Below are 17,500 nucleotides of genomic sequence, written 5' to 3'. Positions count from 1 at the left end.
TACTTTTGACTTCTTTATGTTTAGTGTTGTTTTCACGGACGTTAAACCATGTCCAAATGACCTGCACTGCATGAGCTGCTCGGTTTGCTTCTGTGTTTAGGCTCTCCTTCATTTTGCTTCCATTTGGCAGATTGGATGGGCCAGAATCATGTGACGACATGCGCAGTATATGAGCACACGCTGGGGGATTTATTAAGAGAATTAAACTTAAAACAATAAACAAAATATGAACAGAATTAAAAGGCTAATTAATATAACATGTATACAATACAACACTGGTACTGGTGCTGAACAGACATAAGCCCTGAAGAGGGCAGCGGTGTAACCCAGACTTTTATTTTGAAATAAAAAAAATTCAGAAATGATTTTTATAGACAGACTGATTGCAGAGAGCTTTTTTCGTGTAATAATGTTGTGAACTGACTTGAAGCTTGAACTCAGAAATGGAAAACATATTAAAAATTAATAATAAATATGCTAGACCCCTGTTAGTTTTGTAGAGTGCAACTAGAGCATGGATAGCACTAGAACCAGAAGGTACTCCAGGACCAGGGCTGTCTAACACTGAACCACAGCTCTGAATCCTTTTTTTTGTGAAAGTGGTGGGTGACTGGAACTGAAATTGGATGCCATGGCCTCTCTCCGTCTAAACACCTATCGTTCCACTCCCACACTGCTGTGTGCTGGCCGCTGGCTGGACAGTGCTGGGGAGTCAGGGACAGTGTTGGAGGCCTGGTCTCAGCAAGAGGGAACAAACATGGCCTGTGCTGCTGTGCTAGGGCCAGGCCACCTACGCCTGTTGCAGAGGTGGAGTGTGGTATGTGACTCTCCCAGTGGCCCAGGAGTCTCACAGGCGCGTTCTTATAGTCGCCTCTCACAGATACAGACACATATTTCTGTCCCCCGCCACCGCACCCTGGTCCTGGCTGAACATTGGCCCTGTGCTCTGCATAGTGGACTATTTTGGCCTTTTTGTAGTGGTATCTTTTGTAGTGGCATTTTATAGTAGTGTTTTAAACCGTAGTGGAGAGTACCAGGGTTCTCTCACAGACTTGCAATGCCACAAGTTCTGTTCTCTGTAGTTGTCAACATAGGGCTTTTTATTTTCTAAAATATAAAGGACTAAGGATTTTTTTATGTAGTAAATATTTGTTCCATTATTTATTTTTGTACTGACCAAGTCCAAACAGGCTTTCAAATTTACAGAAATTAATTCGCTACTTTAATAATTTTATTAAATTTTTTGAAGAGATTCAGCATAAACTAATTAAACAGCATAAAGAAGGGGAAGCGAAAGGACTCCAACATAAGCTTGAAATGCCCTGTCCCATTACTCGAATGCGCCCTATGCACACTTAAAGTGCCCTTTTCCTGTGTCTGAACACATCCACGTTAGTTATTTATGTAGAAATACTTACATGATTGTTACCTGTTCTTGTTCTAACTTGTTGATAAAACTATGCTGTAGCCCTGGTTTGAATTGCGATTGTTCTAGGACCACCCCCTCCCCCCCCAAAAAAAGAGGTAAAAGTGGTAAAAACATCAGATCTTCTTTTCTTACCTGTAATTATAGAAGTTTATATTACGATATAGTTCTGTTATTCATGCCTGGAGGAATTCTGTAATATGCTTAAGGACCTGCTACTGTTCTCATACTGTTCCCACTGCGACCCTGAACTGGATAAGGGTTACAGATAATGAATGAATGAATGAATGATTTTGTCAGTTGCATACATAGGAATGCTAAAATCAGCTAGTTTTTCGAAGGACTGTAACAATTGGTGCCAGCACTGCACTGGTTTCCCTTTACATCCTGGAGAAATGTTGGCCCCCCAACTGTCACTGTATAATTTGCACTCTGGCTGTAGGTAATCTAGCTAAGTGAATTTGACACAAAGTGTCTGCCAATTCTGCTGTCACTCTCCAACACCTTCAAAATGATCTTTGCTCACCTTTTAAACAATATCATAAAACTGCACTCTTCAAGTAAGGGTTTAGGGCAAGCATTAGGATTACTTGGATCATAAAATGTGCAACCACCTTCTAAGACTGAACTGTGGTGTGGAAAAAAGCGCAGCAGGTGTGAAAAATTATTTCTGCAGAAGTCTCCAAAAAGGTTTCTAATGAAGGCAAAGAGTGAACACGTTCCTGCATTTGTGTGAAACTGAATAACAGACTTATATTAAACTGCCTTTTTGAGTGGACTGCTCTAGACTTTCACACTGTACTCTAGTATCCATGTTTTGCTGATTGAAGGAACAATCTTCTGGTTGGTTCATCCCATACTCTTGTTCTCTCTCGTCTCTCAGGTATGGCGGCGACTTTGCCCAGAACCCTTGGGGAGTTGCAGCTCTACCGTATCCTCCAGAGGGCCAACCTCCTTTGCTACTATGATGCTTTTATCCAGCAGGGCGGCGACGATGTGCAGCAGCTGTGTGAAGCCGGAGAGGATGAGTTCTTGGAGATCATGGCACTGGTGGGAATGGCCAGTAAACCTCTACACGTTCGACGTCTGCAGAAAGCACTTCGTGACTGGGTCACCAACCCCGCCCTCTTTAACCAGCCCCTGACGTCACTGCCTGTCTGCAGTATTCCCGTCTACAAACTGCCCGAGGGCTCACCCACACTGCTGCCCGGCAACGGAGCCCGTGGAGAGACACATGTCAAGGTACTCATTTCAGATTATTAATGTTTTTGGTGATTATGTTCTTGTTTCAAACCACATCTAAATATACTTAAGTGGTGTTGGACCCTAAATGGCATGGAATATTGTCCACATGTCAGATGACACAACCAGAGAAACAGGGTCCTGGTCTCTTAGGAAACCCAGATTATTTATCCTGTAAACAGGGGGAAAGAATGAGGCAAAAGAATACATGACTTGTGTTTGTAGTTTGTAGTAAAACTAAACACAAGTGAAATAACACGTTTTAGTCACAAGAGCAGACAAATGGATTAGAGTCTATCACTTTTCCATTAAATCCTATGATGAAAGTGCTAATATGACTAACGGAGGGTAACAGTCATTTTCTGTTCATTATGTAACGCTATGGTAACCTTTATCCTCTGATGCAAAGAGGCGGTGGGCTTATGTGCTTCTGAATGTTGTGAAACTTTTCTCATCTGTTTACATTAGTACTGTGTCGTGAGTCAGGACCCAATATGGCACCCACACCAAAGAAATTATGTGATTGTGACACTAGTCTGACACAGACACTGGTCTGGTGAATTGACGGTAAGGATTGAGTGTTCAGGTTCCGCATCATGTGAGGCATTACTTCGCTTAAGGGCAAGGCCTCCCTGTTTACCCAGTCTGAAGTTTCCCATTGCCAGATGTTCCCACCTTTAAGGTTTCCTAGTTTCAAGAGTCCCTCAGAGTTGAGGGTGGGGGGGGGGTACCCCTGTGCAGATCCCCAAGCCTGAATGTTTACACATTGCAAACCATGATGTTAACTATTTTTCAGTCTTTTATTAATATCATTTAATCTACAATTCTATGAAATGTGCTGATATTTTACTGGTGAATTAAAGGTTCCCAAGTGTGTTGCCGCTGCCCTGGTTGACCCTGGAAAAGGCGAGGCCGGTAACGGAAGCTCCTCGGCCACTGCCTCACCACTCCAGAGTGGAACAGAGCCACGCTTTTGGGTTGGACATGGAACAGAGAGTGAGCACAGTCTGTCCCCCGCGGACCTGGGCTCTCCCTCATCCCCTCGCGACGGCCTGGAGGCGCTGGACGCTGCCGCTGTCCAGTCAGTGACAGAGTGTGTGGAGAGAATGGCTCAGGCTCTAAGTAAGAGTGACCCAGCTGAGGTCAAAGAGCAGCTGAAGGGCAACAAGAAACTGGCCAAGATGATCAGCCACATCTTCGACATGAGTGAAGAGGACCCACACAGAGAGGAGGAGATCCGCAAATACAGCGCCATCTACGGACGCTTCGACTCCAAGAGGAAAGATGGAAAACACCTCACTCTGCATGAGGTACAATACGGAATTCATGAGTTAGAGCTTAGCTTTAGGGCCATATTACAGGGAATGGTCATTTTTCCTTAAGCAGATATAAGCACATATACATTCATATACCTTTTTTGCACTTATTTTAACCCCTTTAAACTTCTAAGTGGCCTACACATTGATCCTCTACTTAATAAACATTACATAAATATTAATTTCATACCAAATACATTTAATTACAGAATACTTTGTAACATAAATATTCCTACATTTTGTAGAGTGTTCATATGACTATCATCTAGGAGACCTAGTTATTATAATCATTAAATATAATCAGTTTTATATATTTATGGCTTGTCCTAGTTGTTTGCAAGATCTCAAACTGCTGTTTCTTAGTCATCTGCCTGTCAATAAAATTTAGTAACACGCCCCCTTAAGAAGTTTGTCCTGTTGCTTTTTTAAGCATGAGACTCAGCATAACTTTCAATGACAATGTGTTGTCTGGACGTCCCCCTGACATCTCCCAGACATGTCTTTGTAACAAATAAGTGTCTTCACACCAGGTCAAACTACACTGCATTTATGTACTGCTCTGCTCTGTGTTTTATAGCATGTTAGCATGTAGCATAATAATGCAAAATACATATCTAAACTAGAATATATGACTTAATATCATTATGTTATGTGATGTTTTCTTCCTCTGGTTTGGTTTGTCACGGTGTGTCTGAAATGGCTTCCCTATTCACTATTCCCTATATCACTCACTATACAGTGCACTGTTGCGGGGAACTGAACTCAGGAGGTTAGTGAATGATTTCAGACACTGTTTCATACTGGTTTTTACCCAAAAGTGCAGTGGATTGAATTTAGCCACTGTCTATAATGTATATACGTTTGCAATGCATTGTGGGATTGATTGAGTGCCAGGAAAATTGTCCACCATGTTTTCGCACACTACTACAAAATGGTAGAACCCTGAAATAGTGCACTGTATAGTGAATAGGGCACTTTTTGCACACAGCATGTGTCTGTTTTTGGCTTTAACATGTTGTCTGTGTATGTTTTATTGGCTATGTTTCACACGCCAAAATGTACATTACTTCATGTACAACTCCCTATTTCCTTAACCCTCCCACTTCCCGTCCCTGTCCAGCTGCTATTATATCTCCCACTGCCCATCCTTCTTCCTCCCCCCTCCCCTTCCCCCTTTTTCTCCCTCTCCCACTCACACCCCCCCCCCACCCCACATTCACTCACTCCCACTTCCAAGTCCCCTCCTGCTCCCAATCTCATCCCATTCCCTCTTTCACGCCCACTCCCCCTCCTACACCTTTAGAAGTAAGAGCACAGTGAGAAATTATGCAGATTGGTGGGTCTCTGATGGTGCATTTATAGGAGGTGGAGTCAGGGAATCAATAGGCTATTGTTGTGGTAGAGCTGCAGCTACAATATCCATAAAGTAAAGTAGTTCCACAGTTGTTAGGATGATCTGGACCCCAGTCTATGGGTTATCATGGGTTTAATGTTGTAGGATTACAGCAAAGTTACTTACACTGTACACTCACAGCCAAGCTGACCTTACATTTTGCTGGATTATTTGTTTTTACAGTGTGCAGATCTTTTGTGTGTGTCCCATGGTGAAATTATAAACTGTTTCTGACATATGTGCCCACAGTTGACAGTAAACGAAGCTGCTGCACAGCTGTGTATGAAAGATGTGGCGCTGCTGACACGCAGAGACGAGTTATTTGGACTCGCTCGACAGGTCTCCAGAGAGGTCACCTACAAATACACCTACAGAACCAGCAAGTAAGGCTTCCTCCAGCATTCCTGTAGCTTTTATGCAAGCACCGTAGCATGAAGAACTTTGTCTGTACAGACAGTGTTTAATGAGATTTCTGCTCCATAGAAGGAGTCGCATTGTTGGTTGTGGAATCCCTGACTCTGAACCTTACATGCATGACTGAAGGCTTTTCCTGAATGACTCCAGGACTTGCACATGCACCGTCATGCCGTCATGTTTGTCCTGTTTATTGTTTTACTGTTACCGAGATACAAATCTCTTAGGCAATGCTACGTTTTTTATCACATCCTGCTTTACTCATTTGACCTTCACAAGAGACATCAGCGCTTGTATTTGGACTAGTTTTCAAAAATAAATATATATTACACTGGAAGATCACAGAACACTTCTGGCGAGTGTCCGAAATGTGGTTTAAGACTCGTCCTGGATGAAATTGCAATAGTCATAGTGATTCACTCTTCAAAAATAAACCTACGTCTGGGTGATGGTGCAATTCTAAACCCTAATTTCCCACATTCACATTTTAAGAAAGAAAAGAATGGAAGTGGTAAAAGTCCCCCGGAGACCTCTGAACAGAAGCTGATACATTTCTGAGAAACGCTTCTGTATTAAACATGGATGCCTCTTAACAGCAACAGCAAAAGTATGCTGTAAACATTCTGGGTTTTGTGTGTGAAACAAGCTGAAGTATCTTTGGGAGGTTGAGAGTTCAGTCCACAGTGAAGCCACAGTTGTCCGTGACTAGGAGTGATGATTAGGAAGAACATTTATGCTCACTTCAATTCTTATTGGACGTTCATACAGAACGACAAGCAACCAGTCTTTTCCTGCAGGAGTATGCGATGACAGAGGGACAAGCATCAAATTGAGTTGAGATTTTCGTAACTTTATGCAAATGATTTATGACGCAGTGTAGTGACATTTTTAACGATTGTCTCCAATAAATTCCACGGCCCAATCGTAGATGCGGCAGTCCAAGGACCTCTACTCTTTCCGTCCCTGTTGTCAACAGTGTGGTGTTAAACGTGGACGAGAGGCATTTTATATGATGCATCATGGAAAACATATCAGGACAATTTGAAGAAAAACGAAGTGTGAAAGAAAGTAGCAGACATTTTCCTTTGTTTCTCTTTTGAACCTTGAAGCTTGGACCTTGTACACTCCCACACACGACAACGTAAGCAGCTTCGAACGCGTTCACAGGAGACAAAATTGGACCGATGGAAGCGACTTGTCACCTGCTAGTGTGAACGGTGGGGTCAGGCTGGTCTACCCACTACTCAGCATGTTACAACAGGCAACTGTTAGCTTGTATAATAAACAATAGCTTGCAAAATGTCAAAGGGGACATTTACTTTTACAGATTGGTAGCATCGTGAGATAGCGCTAGGCCTAGATAGCAGTTGAAATTGGAAATCTTAGCAATCTTAGATTATGGAATACATATTTTTAAAAAATGAGATAAGAAGCCTATTATGATTGAGATGATTAAAATGCTTAGGGTGAAGAAAGTTCAGTCGCGTTAATCAGCCCTTCTTCAGTCTCAGGGAGAAGTACGTGAAACAGCTAATGCTAAACTGTTAAGAACAGCAGGTTATTTAAAGCAGGAGTCCCTCTTTCAGTGCATACACGCTTGTGTGCTTTGGTGTGTGGGTAGTGTATTGAGTGCACTTTCTTAGATCTCAGATAGTAAGACTTAATCTGAGAAAAGTAGTGTCCAGGTGTTTCCTGCACTGCACAGCTGGCATACCAGAAGATGGAAAATTCCACCCTGGTGTTGCATAATTTTGTCCTCTGGTTTCAGAAGTTCACTCACACCTTTCAGATGGCGTCAGAGGCACTAAGAGGAGGATAAACATATGACCTAAATCAAATCATGCATGAGGAAGTGTGCGGATATGACATTCCTGAAATGTTTTTTTTTTGGGGGGGGTTAACGAATCAGGCTGCATCCGATCTGAATCAATCTGTTGCCAGCAATGTCAGCAATAACACAACAATTTTTATTAGCCCAGAGCTTTGGTATTTTAATTTAATAAGAGATTATTTCTGTCTAACCGCCATCTTGAATGAACCTGAAGATACCACGGACCTTGTATGTGTTTTCAAACTCTGCACTAACTACACATCTTACATTAATGCGTCGTAGTAATTGCTAGGTAATAGGTCTTGGGTTCAAGGCGTTCATTATGGCATTCGGACGACCTGGGTTTACACGTCTGTCTCATTTACATGACTCTCGTTTCTCTCTTGTGCAGATCTCGATGTGGAGACAGAGACGAACCATCTCCAAAGAGGATTAAAACAGAGGTGAGTTACTTGGCCACACAACAAATGTGGGTTTAAATCTGTGAGGCGTGTTCCAGTATGAATGCTGGTCTTGGATTGCGGACGTTTGCTGGAAATCCCAGTTATTCCTCAGAATGAATCAGACACTTAAGAGACTGTGTTTCTCAGAAAGAAAAGGGCTGATTCAAGGCTGGAATAAACTGTGTTTAGGAGCTTTTTATGTAGCATTATCTAAATAGTCGAGATCCAGTGTAGGCTGGTCAAATCCCGAGGTTTTGTGGGGTTTGTGTGGTGTTCCGTTAGTCGCTCAGTTGCTAACGTGCAGCGATGTACAGTGCTAACCCCCCACGCTGTTAACCCCTCACACCAGAAGGCAGGGAGCTTGTCGTAGGAGGCAGAATTGACATTGGGTGGGGCAGTGTGGCTTTTGTTTGCATAGCTGCCTGTCAGTGTGCTGAACTGCGTGGGAGGGGTTCATAAGATTTGGGGTGGGGGGTGGTTCCCTTAGGATTGCGTGTCATGATTTGGAGGAAAGGTTAAGCTTTGTACATATAGAATGAGGTGGGAGAGTTTTACATTCTTCTAATCACACCTTAAAGTCCTGCTTTTCCAGCCCTTGTGTGATCCTGGATAAGGCGGCATGTGTTTCAGAGCGTAATCTTCCCTGTGCTGAGAGCTCTGTATCTGCATCTCAGTAGGCCTTTGTGCTCGTGGCAGCTGTCCGTTCATTGCTCCCGGATGACACCTTTGGCCGCTATTCGAGCTTCAGATCTAGAAGTTTCCAACTCTGCCCTCCTCAGTAGCGTAGGCTTGGACTGGGCGTCCGGACAGTCCTTTGTTGCCTTTTGGCTCATTATGAAACCAGGCTAATAAACACTGGCACATGACCAATTGGGAAAGGTTGTGGTTTTGAATCATTTACAATAATAAGACCTGTTATTGACTTACAGTGAATGAAACACTAGTGAGGTGTGGGGGGGGAGTTTAAATAAAGGACTGAGGTATGGACTCAGATATGCAAATGCTCTGAAACCAACTTCATCATACTCGTTAAGCACCACTGTAAAATGACAAACACCTTAAGGGGAACTTCAGATATTAAGATTGAAGCACTTCAGAGAGATTTGATATGAAATGTCATGATTGAATGATTTAAATCTTTGGTGTACAAATAGGTTTTGAAGCATTTTTGTGTAATGTTTGATTCTAATTCATAATTCAAACTTTCTCCCACCCTTTCACCATTTTAAAAATCATCCTAAAAAGTTAGTATCAATAAGCAACCGTCTTTAAATCTCACATATATTTGGATACAATATCATCCCCAAGAAGAGAACTAATTGATTCACTTGATTTACGGTCATGCCTCAGGACTCTTGTTTGTCATCAGAAATAATAACATTAATACGTTATATAGCTGGTAATTTAGGCGTGAAGTTAACCGCATAAAACCCAGGCTTTCTATATTCTGAGGTTAACTGTTCCCTTTTGGTTTCCCAATAAATCCAAGGAAAGCAATGCAGCCTTCAGTTCTTCAGTTGGTGGATTTGGGCTAGACTCCTAACACTGAAACCTACGTCTTCAACATGTTTACAGCTGGAATTTGCTCTGAATACGAGTGTCTGCCAAATGTCTTAACAGTCAAAGCAAGTGCTGTTCTCAAGTTATAGAAGTGTGTAATTCAAGTTTGAAATTCTGGCCCCTTAAAGGGTTAAAAGGAGTTACACACACTTCACCACATTCTTGAGGAGTGTGAGTTTGTTGCGCAGACTGACACCAGGGCTCCTGTGTCAGTCATCATTCACAACGTTAGAAATGTTAGGGTTAAAGTATTTTTCCAACCCTCTGAGAAGCACCTCTTGGCGTTTTCCCCTAATTTGAATAGTTACTCACTTTTAAGCTTGTCACAACCCGGGGTTTACTGTCTCTATTTGTGACGTCACGTATAAAAAGTACAGCCCTGAATTACACAGTTAAGAGGTGCAGATTTGACTGGCAGGACTGCTGCAGACTTTTTGCACCATGAGAAGACCGGTGTGGATTTTCCACCCGAGCTCCTTCGCAGTGTTGGTTATTTTTTTTGTTACAGTTGATGGTGTTGTGTCTGAAATGAACAGCCCTCCCCCTCCTGTCCCTGTCTGGCCTCGGTGCTGCCCACACTGCCCGCCCAGCCACACCAGTGAGAATAAGCCACTCGCCCACACGCGCTCACAAGGCAAGGTCCAAATGAGCTCAGTCACGCCTACCCCTTCAGTCTTGAGGTAGATGTGACATCATTGTGTAGGCGCACTTGGAATCACCCACGCCCATGCATTTGCGCAGATAGCACGACGTTCAAAAAAACTGGGCTGAACCTGACTTTACATGCATGCAGCACACTCAACACACACACACACACGTACGTGCGCATGCACACACTCACACACCTTTACTGGGTGAGAGGGGGTCTGTTTTATCATTACACTTAGCAGACAGAGGAGGAGAAAAAAAACCCCTGAAGCAACTTACTGACCCTGAAACTAAACCACGCCCTCGCAGTGTGTACGCCGTCTGAATACAGGTTCACGTCTCAACTGTACGTTCCTTTTTTAAAACAGAGAAATAAAAAGTCCAAATAATTATTCATCAGAATAAGGCACAACTGTTGTCCCTTACTGAAGGTACCAATGACATCCCCTGGGGTACCACGGCTTAGAACCATTTTCAAAAGGCTATAAACAGGGATTCTGTAATGCACTCTAAAAGATTTCCTCATGGGTTGTTATTAAAAGCAGTAGTTCTGTGTAGAAAGGCTATAAGGGAATAGCTCTGTACACAACAGCATTGATACATTCAAATGTCTGTAGTGAATTATATATAGTCCATTTCTTCACGTCGTTTTTAAAACCAATCAGTGTATGTTTTGATCAAAGGTAGTGGTTGTATAGAGCAGTGAACACTCAGAAGTACTGTGTCAGTGTGCGTGTGGTTTGTTGCCTGGTTAAATGGTTTCTCTCTGCAATGGAAACCTGTTGTAAGCGATTCATTAAAGACAAAAGGGTTTCACGGTAGTCACAAAGCCTTACAGACACTCTGTTCTAAGAGTGTGCTGTTATATTACGGCATGTAATTGTGTGCTGCTGCTATTGAAGCACAAATAATAACAATAATTCAATAATGCAGTTTTGACAGTGACACGGTGCATGGCGCAGCTGTTAGGAAAGGGCCATTTTCAGCACTACATTTTAAATCTGTCATGTTTTTTTTAAGTTTGAAAAGGGGTTGTGTTGCTGTTTTTTGGTTTGAAATGATATCAGACACTTTCTGAACAGAATTCCTTTTTAAAATGATGTTTAGTAAGTTTTAATACAGTTTTTGGTGTTGTTTTTTTTAAAATAAAATGCAGAGGGTCACATGTTTAATCGCATTAACAAGAGCTTTGTACCAAATTTAAAAATGCACTATTTTTAAAGCTGTGAGAGATCAAAGGAACAAATCTTGGAAAAGAGCTAAGGAAAACTCTTTCAGAACTTGGCTGCCGATCAAGTGAGACTCCTCTTCCGGAGCTGGGAGTTTGTACAGAAAGGCAGTAGAAGTGTCACGGCTGTTGAAGACGGGGTTCTGAGGCGTGATATCAGACGTCAGACCTCAGAGAATATTGTGACACTATCAAAGCCCTGAAAACCCTCTGTACCCACCACACCCACCATTCACTCACACCATTTACAGCTTGATTAGATGTTTAGAAACACTTTAATTTTTTTTAACACTGTGGAAAAACCAGAGCTCGGTTACGGTTGAGGTGTGGCTAAATGATATATCTACTGCCATGTGAGCAGGGGGTAGTCTAGGTCAGAGCCCTAGCTATGACTTAACCCCTTAAAAGCAGTAAGTTGCACTTAAATATAGTGTGTTTCATTGATACTAAGTGAGTTTTTGAGCGGCTTGGTGCTGAAGTGCTTATTCAGTGAATATTAGATACTGGAGGTGGGCGATATTGCCGTAAAATAATATCACAATTTTTCAGGGCATTATGGAGATAACGATATTCTTGGCGATGTGAACAGCAGCAGGTAGCGTCGCAGTCACACAGCTCCAGGGTCCTGGAGGTTGTGGGTTCGATTCCCGCTCCGGGTGACTGTCTGTGAGGAGTGTGGGTTTCCTCCGGGTGACTGTCTGTGAGGAGTGTGGTGTGTTCTCCCTGTGTCTGCGTGGGTTTCCTCCGGGTGACTGTCTGTGAGGAGTGTGGTGTGTTCTCTCTGTGTCTGCGTGGGTTTCCTCCGGGTGCTCCGGTTTCCTCCCACAGTCCAAAAACACACGTTGGTAGGTGGATTGGCGACTCAAAATTGTCTGTAGGTGTGAGTGTGTGAGTGAATGTGTGTGTCTGTGTTGCCCTGTGAAGGACTGGCGCCCCCTTCAGGGTGTATTCCCGCCTTGCGCCCAATGATTCCAGGTAGGCTCTGGACCCACCGCGATCCTGAACTGGACAAGGGTTACAGATAATGAATGAATGAATGAATTGCTATTAATTAAATTAAATAATATATATTTTTACACAATACCACAATTATTTTGTAAACTGTAACTGAAGTCACTCCCCTTTTTTTGGTGCAAATTCATCCCCCTCAGAGCCACTTTCCATTGCACTTCACAGTGTCTAAATAACTCATGTAAAGAATGTAGGCCATATTATGGGTAACTGTATGATGTCATTACGTAAATAAGTCAGAATATAACTTTTATATCACGATATAGATATTTTTTTATATCGGTTTAAAAGTCATGACGATATTATCGCGAACGATATGATACGATGGCACAGAAAACAATAATTTTTTCTGATATTGTTTGTGACTGTGCTGTTTCTAATGCAGGTTGACGTTAGTATTTTACTCGAAAAGGGTTATTTAAATAAAGCTTTGAAGTTTATAATTGTAACCTCTTGTGTGAGGGACTGAAGCAAAGAGTTTAAGTGATTCAACAGAGCAGCCCCGCCCCCGTGTTCCTCACACGCACACACACACACAGCCCACGCTCAGAGGGCGTCGTTCATGATCAGCAGCCATGGTAACCCTAGCACACCCATGTGTCAACATTAGACAAGTTCAATCTCAGTTTCCGAGTCATTAGGAATGAGTAATAAAGCGTGTCATACAAAACTCCTCAGCCTTTCGGGGCTCCGTTCTTGATCACACCTTCAGCATCTCCATTGTGAGCCTCGTCCTCTGGAGAGCCTGTGGTTCAGAAGCCGTTTATTAGATCTGAGGTGACCTTTTCATGGCTGAAGAATTAACAGCTCTTCACCCTGTGATTAACTGACTCACGGCATTGTGAGGGATTCAGTAAAATGTCAAACGCCTGCTAGACCTCCAGCACCAATGCTCCTGTCATCGTCTGTTGTATCCATAGAATTCTGAGAATGGATTAATGTTGTGGCTTCATTTATTCTAAGCTTTTACCTTTGGTCTGTTGTAGAGTCATGGGTTAATGCTCTTTCTGCTGTAATGCTTTTAATACAGCTCACAAAAGCATGGTCATTAGCCACATTTTACCGCCACGTTTGAGGACAACTGCTCATCAAACTCATCTCTTAGAGAGGTTTGGGCACATGAACTTTACCTTAGTACTGACATTGGATGATCGTTTGGTTCATAGAAACCCCAACTCCACTCCAACTCATCCCAAACATATTGAATGGAGCTCCATCGCTTCAGAGAACACAGTTGCACTGCCACACAGCCCAGTGCTAGGGGTAGATGTCTACAAACATTTGGAAATGTAGTGTTAGACCTCCAGGGCAGTGATCAGAGAAAACATCTTTGCAGCAACGTTGTTCTCTGAGGCAGGAGTCCAACTGATGTAACTGTGAATATATGGAATAAAGGGAATGTTATGTGTCCACATTTGTCCAGCAGGAGGGATTTTTCGACCTCCAGGAGGCGCTCCAGGCCATACACATGCGGCAGGAGACGCTCAGAGAGCAGCTAGCCCAGGCCAGATCCAAAGGAGAGGAGACAGTTTGTCGAAACATCCAGGTGATTGACACTGTGTCTTGTCTTTGAGTGTGTGTGTGTGTGTGTGTGTGTGTGTGTGTGTGTGTGTGGGTGGGAGGTTAATGCTTATAGGCAACTTGTTGACATAGTCTGGCACACATGAGTCATCCACACTGATCTCTATGTGCTATATGGGCTGGACCCTGGGACTACGTTTTCAAAGCTGAGACCATTTGCAAGACTCTCCTTCTCCACATTCTCCACATTCAAATATCATTTTCATTGGCACACAATATGACAAAATGCTGAAATAAATAATATGCCATTTAAAGTTAAAATATTTAATGAACTAAGCTTATGTTTACATGTTTAAATTCATTCATTCATTGTCTGTAACCACTTATCTAGTTCAGGGTCGTGGTGGGTATGGAGCCTACCCGGAATCACTGGATGCAAGGCGGGAACACACCCTGAAGGGGGCGCCAGTCCTTCACAGGGCGACACACATTCACATTCACTCACACGGACACACTTATGGACACTTTTGGGAGAACACACCACACTCCTCACAGACAGTCACACCCGGAGGAAACCCACACAGACACAGGGAGAACACACAAACTCCTCATAGACAGTCACCAGGAGGAAACCCACACAGACATAGGAAGAACACACAAACTCCTCACAGACAGTCACCCGGTGGAAACCCACGTGGACACAGAGAGAACACACCACACTCCTCACAGACAGTCACCCGGAGGAAACCCACGCAGACACAGGGAGAACACACCACACTCCTCACAGACAGTCACCCGGAGGAAACCCACGTGGACACAGAGAGAACACACCACACTCCTCACAGACAGTCACCCGGAGGAAACCCACGTGGACACAGAGAGAACACACCACACTCCTCACAGACAGTCACCCGGAGGAAACCCATGTGGACACAGAGAGAACACACCACACTCCTCACAGACAGTCACCCGGAGCGGGAATCGAACCCACAACCTCCAGGTGTTCAAAACTTTAACCAGACACATTGTTCGGAACTGCCTGATATAGGATTATTTATATTATTAATATAGGAACTGCCTGATGAATATGTTTAACACAGAATCTGAGAACAGGACAGAGGCTAATTATCCATTCTCATCACAAAATCACATTTGAAATAGTCCTTAAATCCCAAAAATATGAGATATTTAGTTTTAATTAATTAACATTGTTAACGTCAAGGTTTACCGCAGTTATTAATCTTAAGGCTCGTTATTCAGTAAACACTATAATTTACTTGGTGCATTATATGCGGTTCTGCTCTGTCTGCACTAATGAACAGGCAACAAATCAAAGGAAGCATCACTTCCAATACCAGCCAGTCTGCTGTGTGAAAAACAATAATCAGCTCCCAGAAGATCCTGCTCTGAGAGTTCTCTGGCGCTCTCTGGTTTTGTTCATGATCAGTGAAATGTGTCCCTTTATTTGTTCTGGTGTTGTTTTATCTAATAGCGCTTCTCAGTGGAGCCACTCATTAGTACCGCTCTGTAATACCCACGTTGCTCTGCGAAATAAATTTGCTGAATATATATCCACAGTTAAGTGTTTACAGAGGAGGAGGTCTCTGATCATATTTTCCCACTACCGTTTAAAAGTTTGAAATCAGGTTTCTTAAATAGTCCAAAATCAGTTTACACCTGACGTAAATATACTAAATGAATTAACCGTATTAGCATAACTTGTTGTTATGCTAATACAGCATGTCAGTTCCTGGGCTTGCAGTTTGTTGTAGTGTTGCTGCTACACCTCCCAGTCCTGTAGGACCCTGGGTACATTCCTCACAGAGCTTGGTGTGTTATCTCCATTTGTCTATGTTATGTCCTGGTTTCCTCCAAATATCAAAAACATATCTTGGCAGGGAGATCGGCTATTCCACATTGTCCGCAAGTGAGCGTCCATTGAGTGATGCCCTGTAGTGGACTAGCCCCATGTCCGGAGTGTGATCCTGTCTTGCACCCATTAATTCTGGGCTTAAGAACCCATCAATTCTGTTGAGAACAATATAAGATTTATCAAAGTAGATGATTTCAAAATTGTCTGAGAAAACCTTACTAGTGTTTAAACCTCTGTCCAGAGCTAAACACCCCTAATAACTAGTGAATTCAGCTACTTGAGAATTCACACACTGTGGGCAAAAGAATGCTTAGTTGCACGTACATGGTATAGTCTCTATATACACACGTTTAATGTCAGAATTCTCATTATAGGCTCTCAGTTGATCTCACCTCGAGATCCCCATATTCCAAAGGTCATTAAGTCACCACCTACTGTAATAGAATTCAAACCAAGCTCATTTTTCTTTTAAAAAACTTAAGACTGTCACTTTCCAATCACAACTTGACATTACCATGGCAATAAATATCTGACATCAAAGAGCTAAGTAGTTAAAATTACAGCTTCAGAAAAACCGTGATGCTCCACTAAGCTGCATCAGGGAGAACAGGGCCTCTAATGTAACTACTCTGCGCTCAGCACTGCAAAAACGACACTATGTGGTGCAATGGAGCCCCGTGCAAAACCTTGGAGTGGCGTTTGTAATCCAAGTTCTAGCGCCTGAATGTCACAGTATCATCACAGAAATGTTCCAACATCAGGTGTAGACCCTTCACGGCAGCTTAAAGTTGTTCATGGAGATGGTACACAAGCGTATAAGGGTTTATAACATGCATCAGGCAGAAGGTTTTGTTTGAGCGGAAGGTGGTAGGGGAGCTCTACGTCAGGTGACTGCAGTTAATAGGTTAAATGTGGAGCAGAAATCAGTGCTGAAAGAGTTTCTTTGTCTATTGGATTTGTAAATGACTTTATGGTTATTTCGCTTTTATCAGGGGCCATCAACATGAACGTGGTGTCAAAAGGGAAGAGTGATTCACAGTTTTATATGAGGATATGACTCATTTGTGTCAGAAGGATTTAAAAAGATCACTGGTGTGTGTGTGTGTGTGTGTGATCGTGTGTGTTTACATAGCATTTGTATTCCTGCAGACTTTCATACTGTACTAATGAAAGTTTCTATGACTATAGCACAGCTTTGTGCTTTGTTTCTTTTGAAGAAAAGATCTAAACTCTGACCAAATTACAATTATTTTCTGTAAATTAACAATGTGTGATTATAGAAATGTTATAAATTGTTGTCATTTTTATTGATAATGTAAACTAGAATTAAAACAGCACTTCTTTATATTTCTATTTCAATATTAAAACTTAATCATTTTTGAACACTAGTCGTAGGGTTCTTTGAGGGTTCTTTAGTAAAAATCATGTTTCTTTAAGGATCCTTGAAGACTAAACTTTATAATACACAATTACTGTTTATTTCACAGTTTGACAATTTAATTGTGTGCAAAATAATTTGCAAATGGACGGTACGGTGGTGCAGCAGGTAGTGTCGCATTCACATAGCTCCAGGGACTTGGAGGTTGTGGGTTTA

At 42.5% G+C, this 17,500-nt stretch overlaps 1 protein-coding gene across 3 annotated transcripts in view; it reads left to right on the top strand.

Annotated features, from left to right (window-relative positions):
* nab1b (NGFI-A binding protein 1b (EGR1 binding protein 1)) overlaps nt 1-17,500 on the top strand; it is a 30,669-nt gene that overhangs the window by 4,207 nt on the left and 8,962 nt on the right. For 2 of the 3 annotated variants that reach the window (XM_066641385.1, XM_066641386.1), the window contains exons 2-6: nt 2,310-2,668; nt 3,532-3,978; nt 5,627-5,760; nt 8,014-8,065; nt 13,936-14,058. In XM_066641385.1, the coding sequence (XP_066497482.1) occupies nt 2,312-2,668; nt 3,532-3,978; nt 5,627-5,760; nt 8,014-8,065; nt 13,936-14,058 (1,113 nt within the window). In that variant the 5' untranslated portion in view covers nt 2,310-2,311. The remainder of the gene's footprint in view (nt 1-2,309; nt 2,669-3,531; nt 3,979-5,626; nt 5,761-8,013; nt 8,066-13,935; nt 14,059-17,500) is intronic. The other variant, XM_066641387.1, reaches the window with a different exon arrangement.

This window comes from Hoplias malabaricus, chromosome 12 (assembly GCF_029633855.1).
Source record: "Hoplias malabaricus isolate fHopMal1 chromosome 12, fHopMal1.hap1, whole genome shotgun sequence".
NCBI classification, from domain to species: domain Eukaryota; kingdom Metazoa; phylum Chordata; class Actinopteri; order Characiformes; family Erythrinidae; genus Hoplias; species Hoplias malabaricus.
The sequence above is the reverse complement of the archived record's forward strand: the minus strand, read 5'-3'. Positions and strand labels throughout refer to the sequence as shown.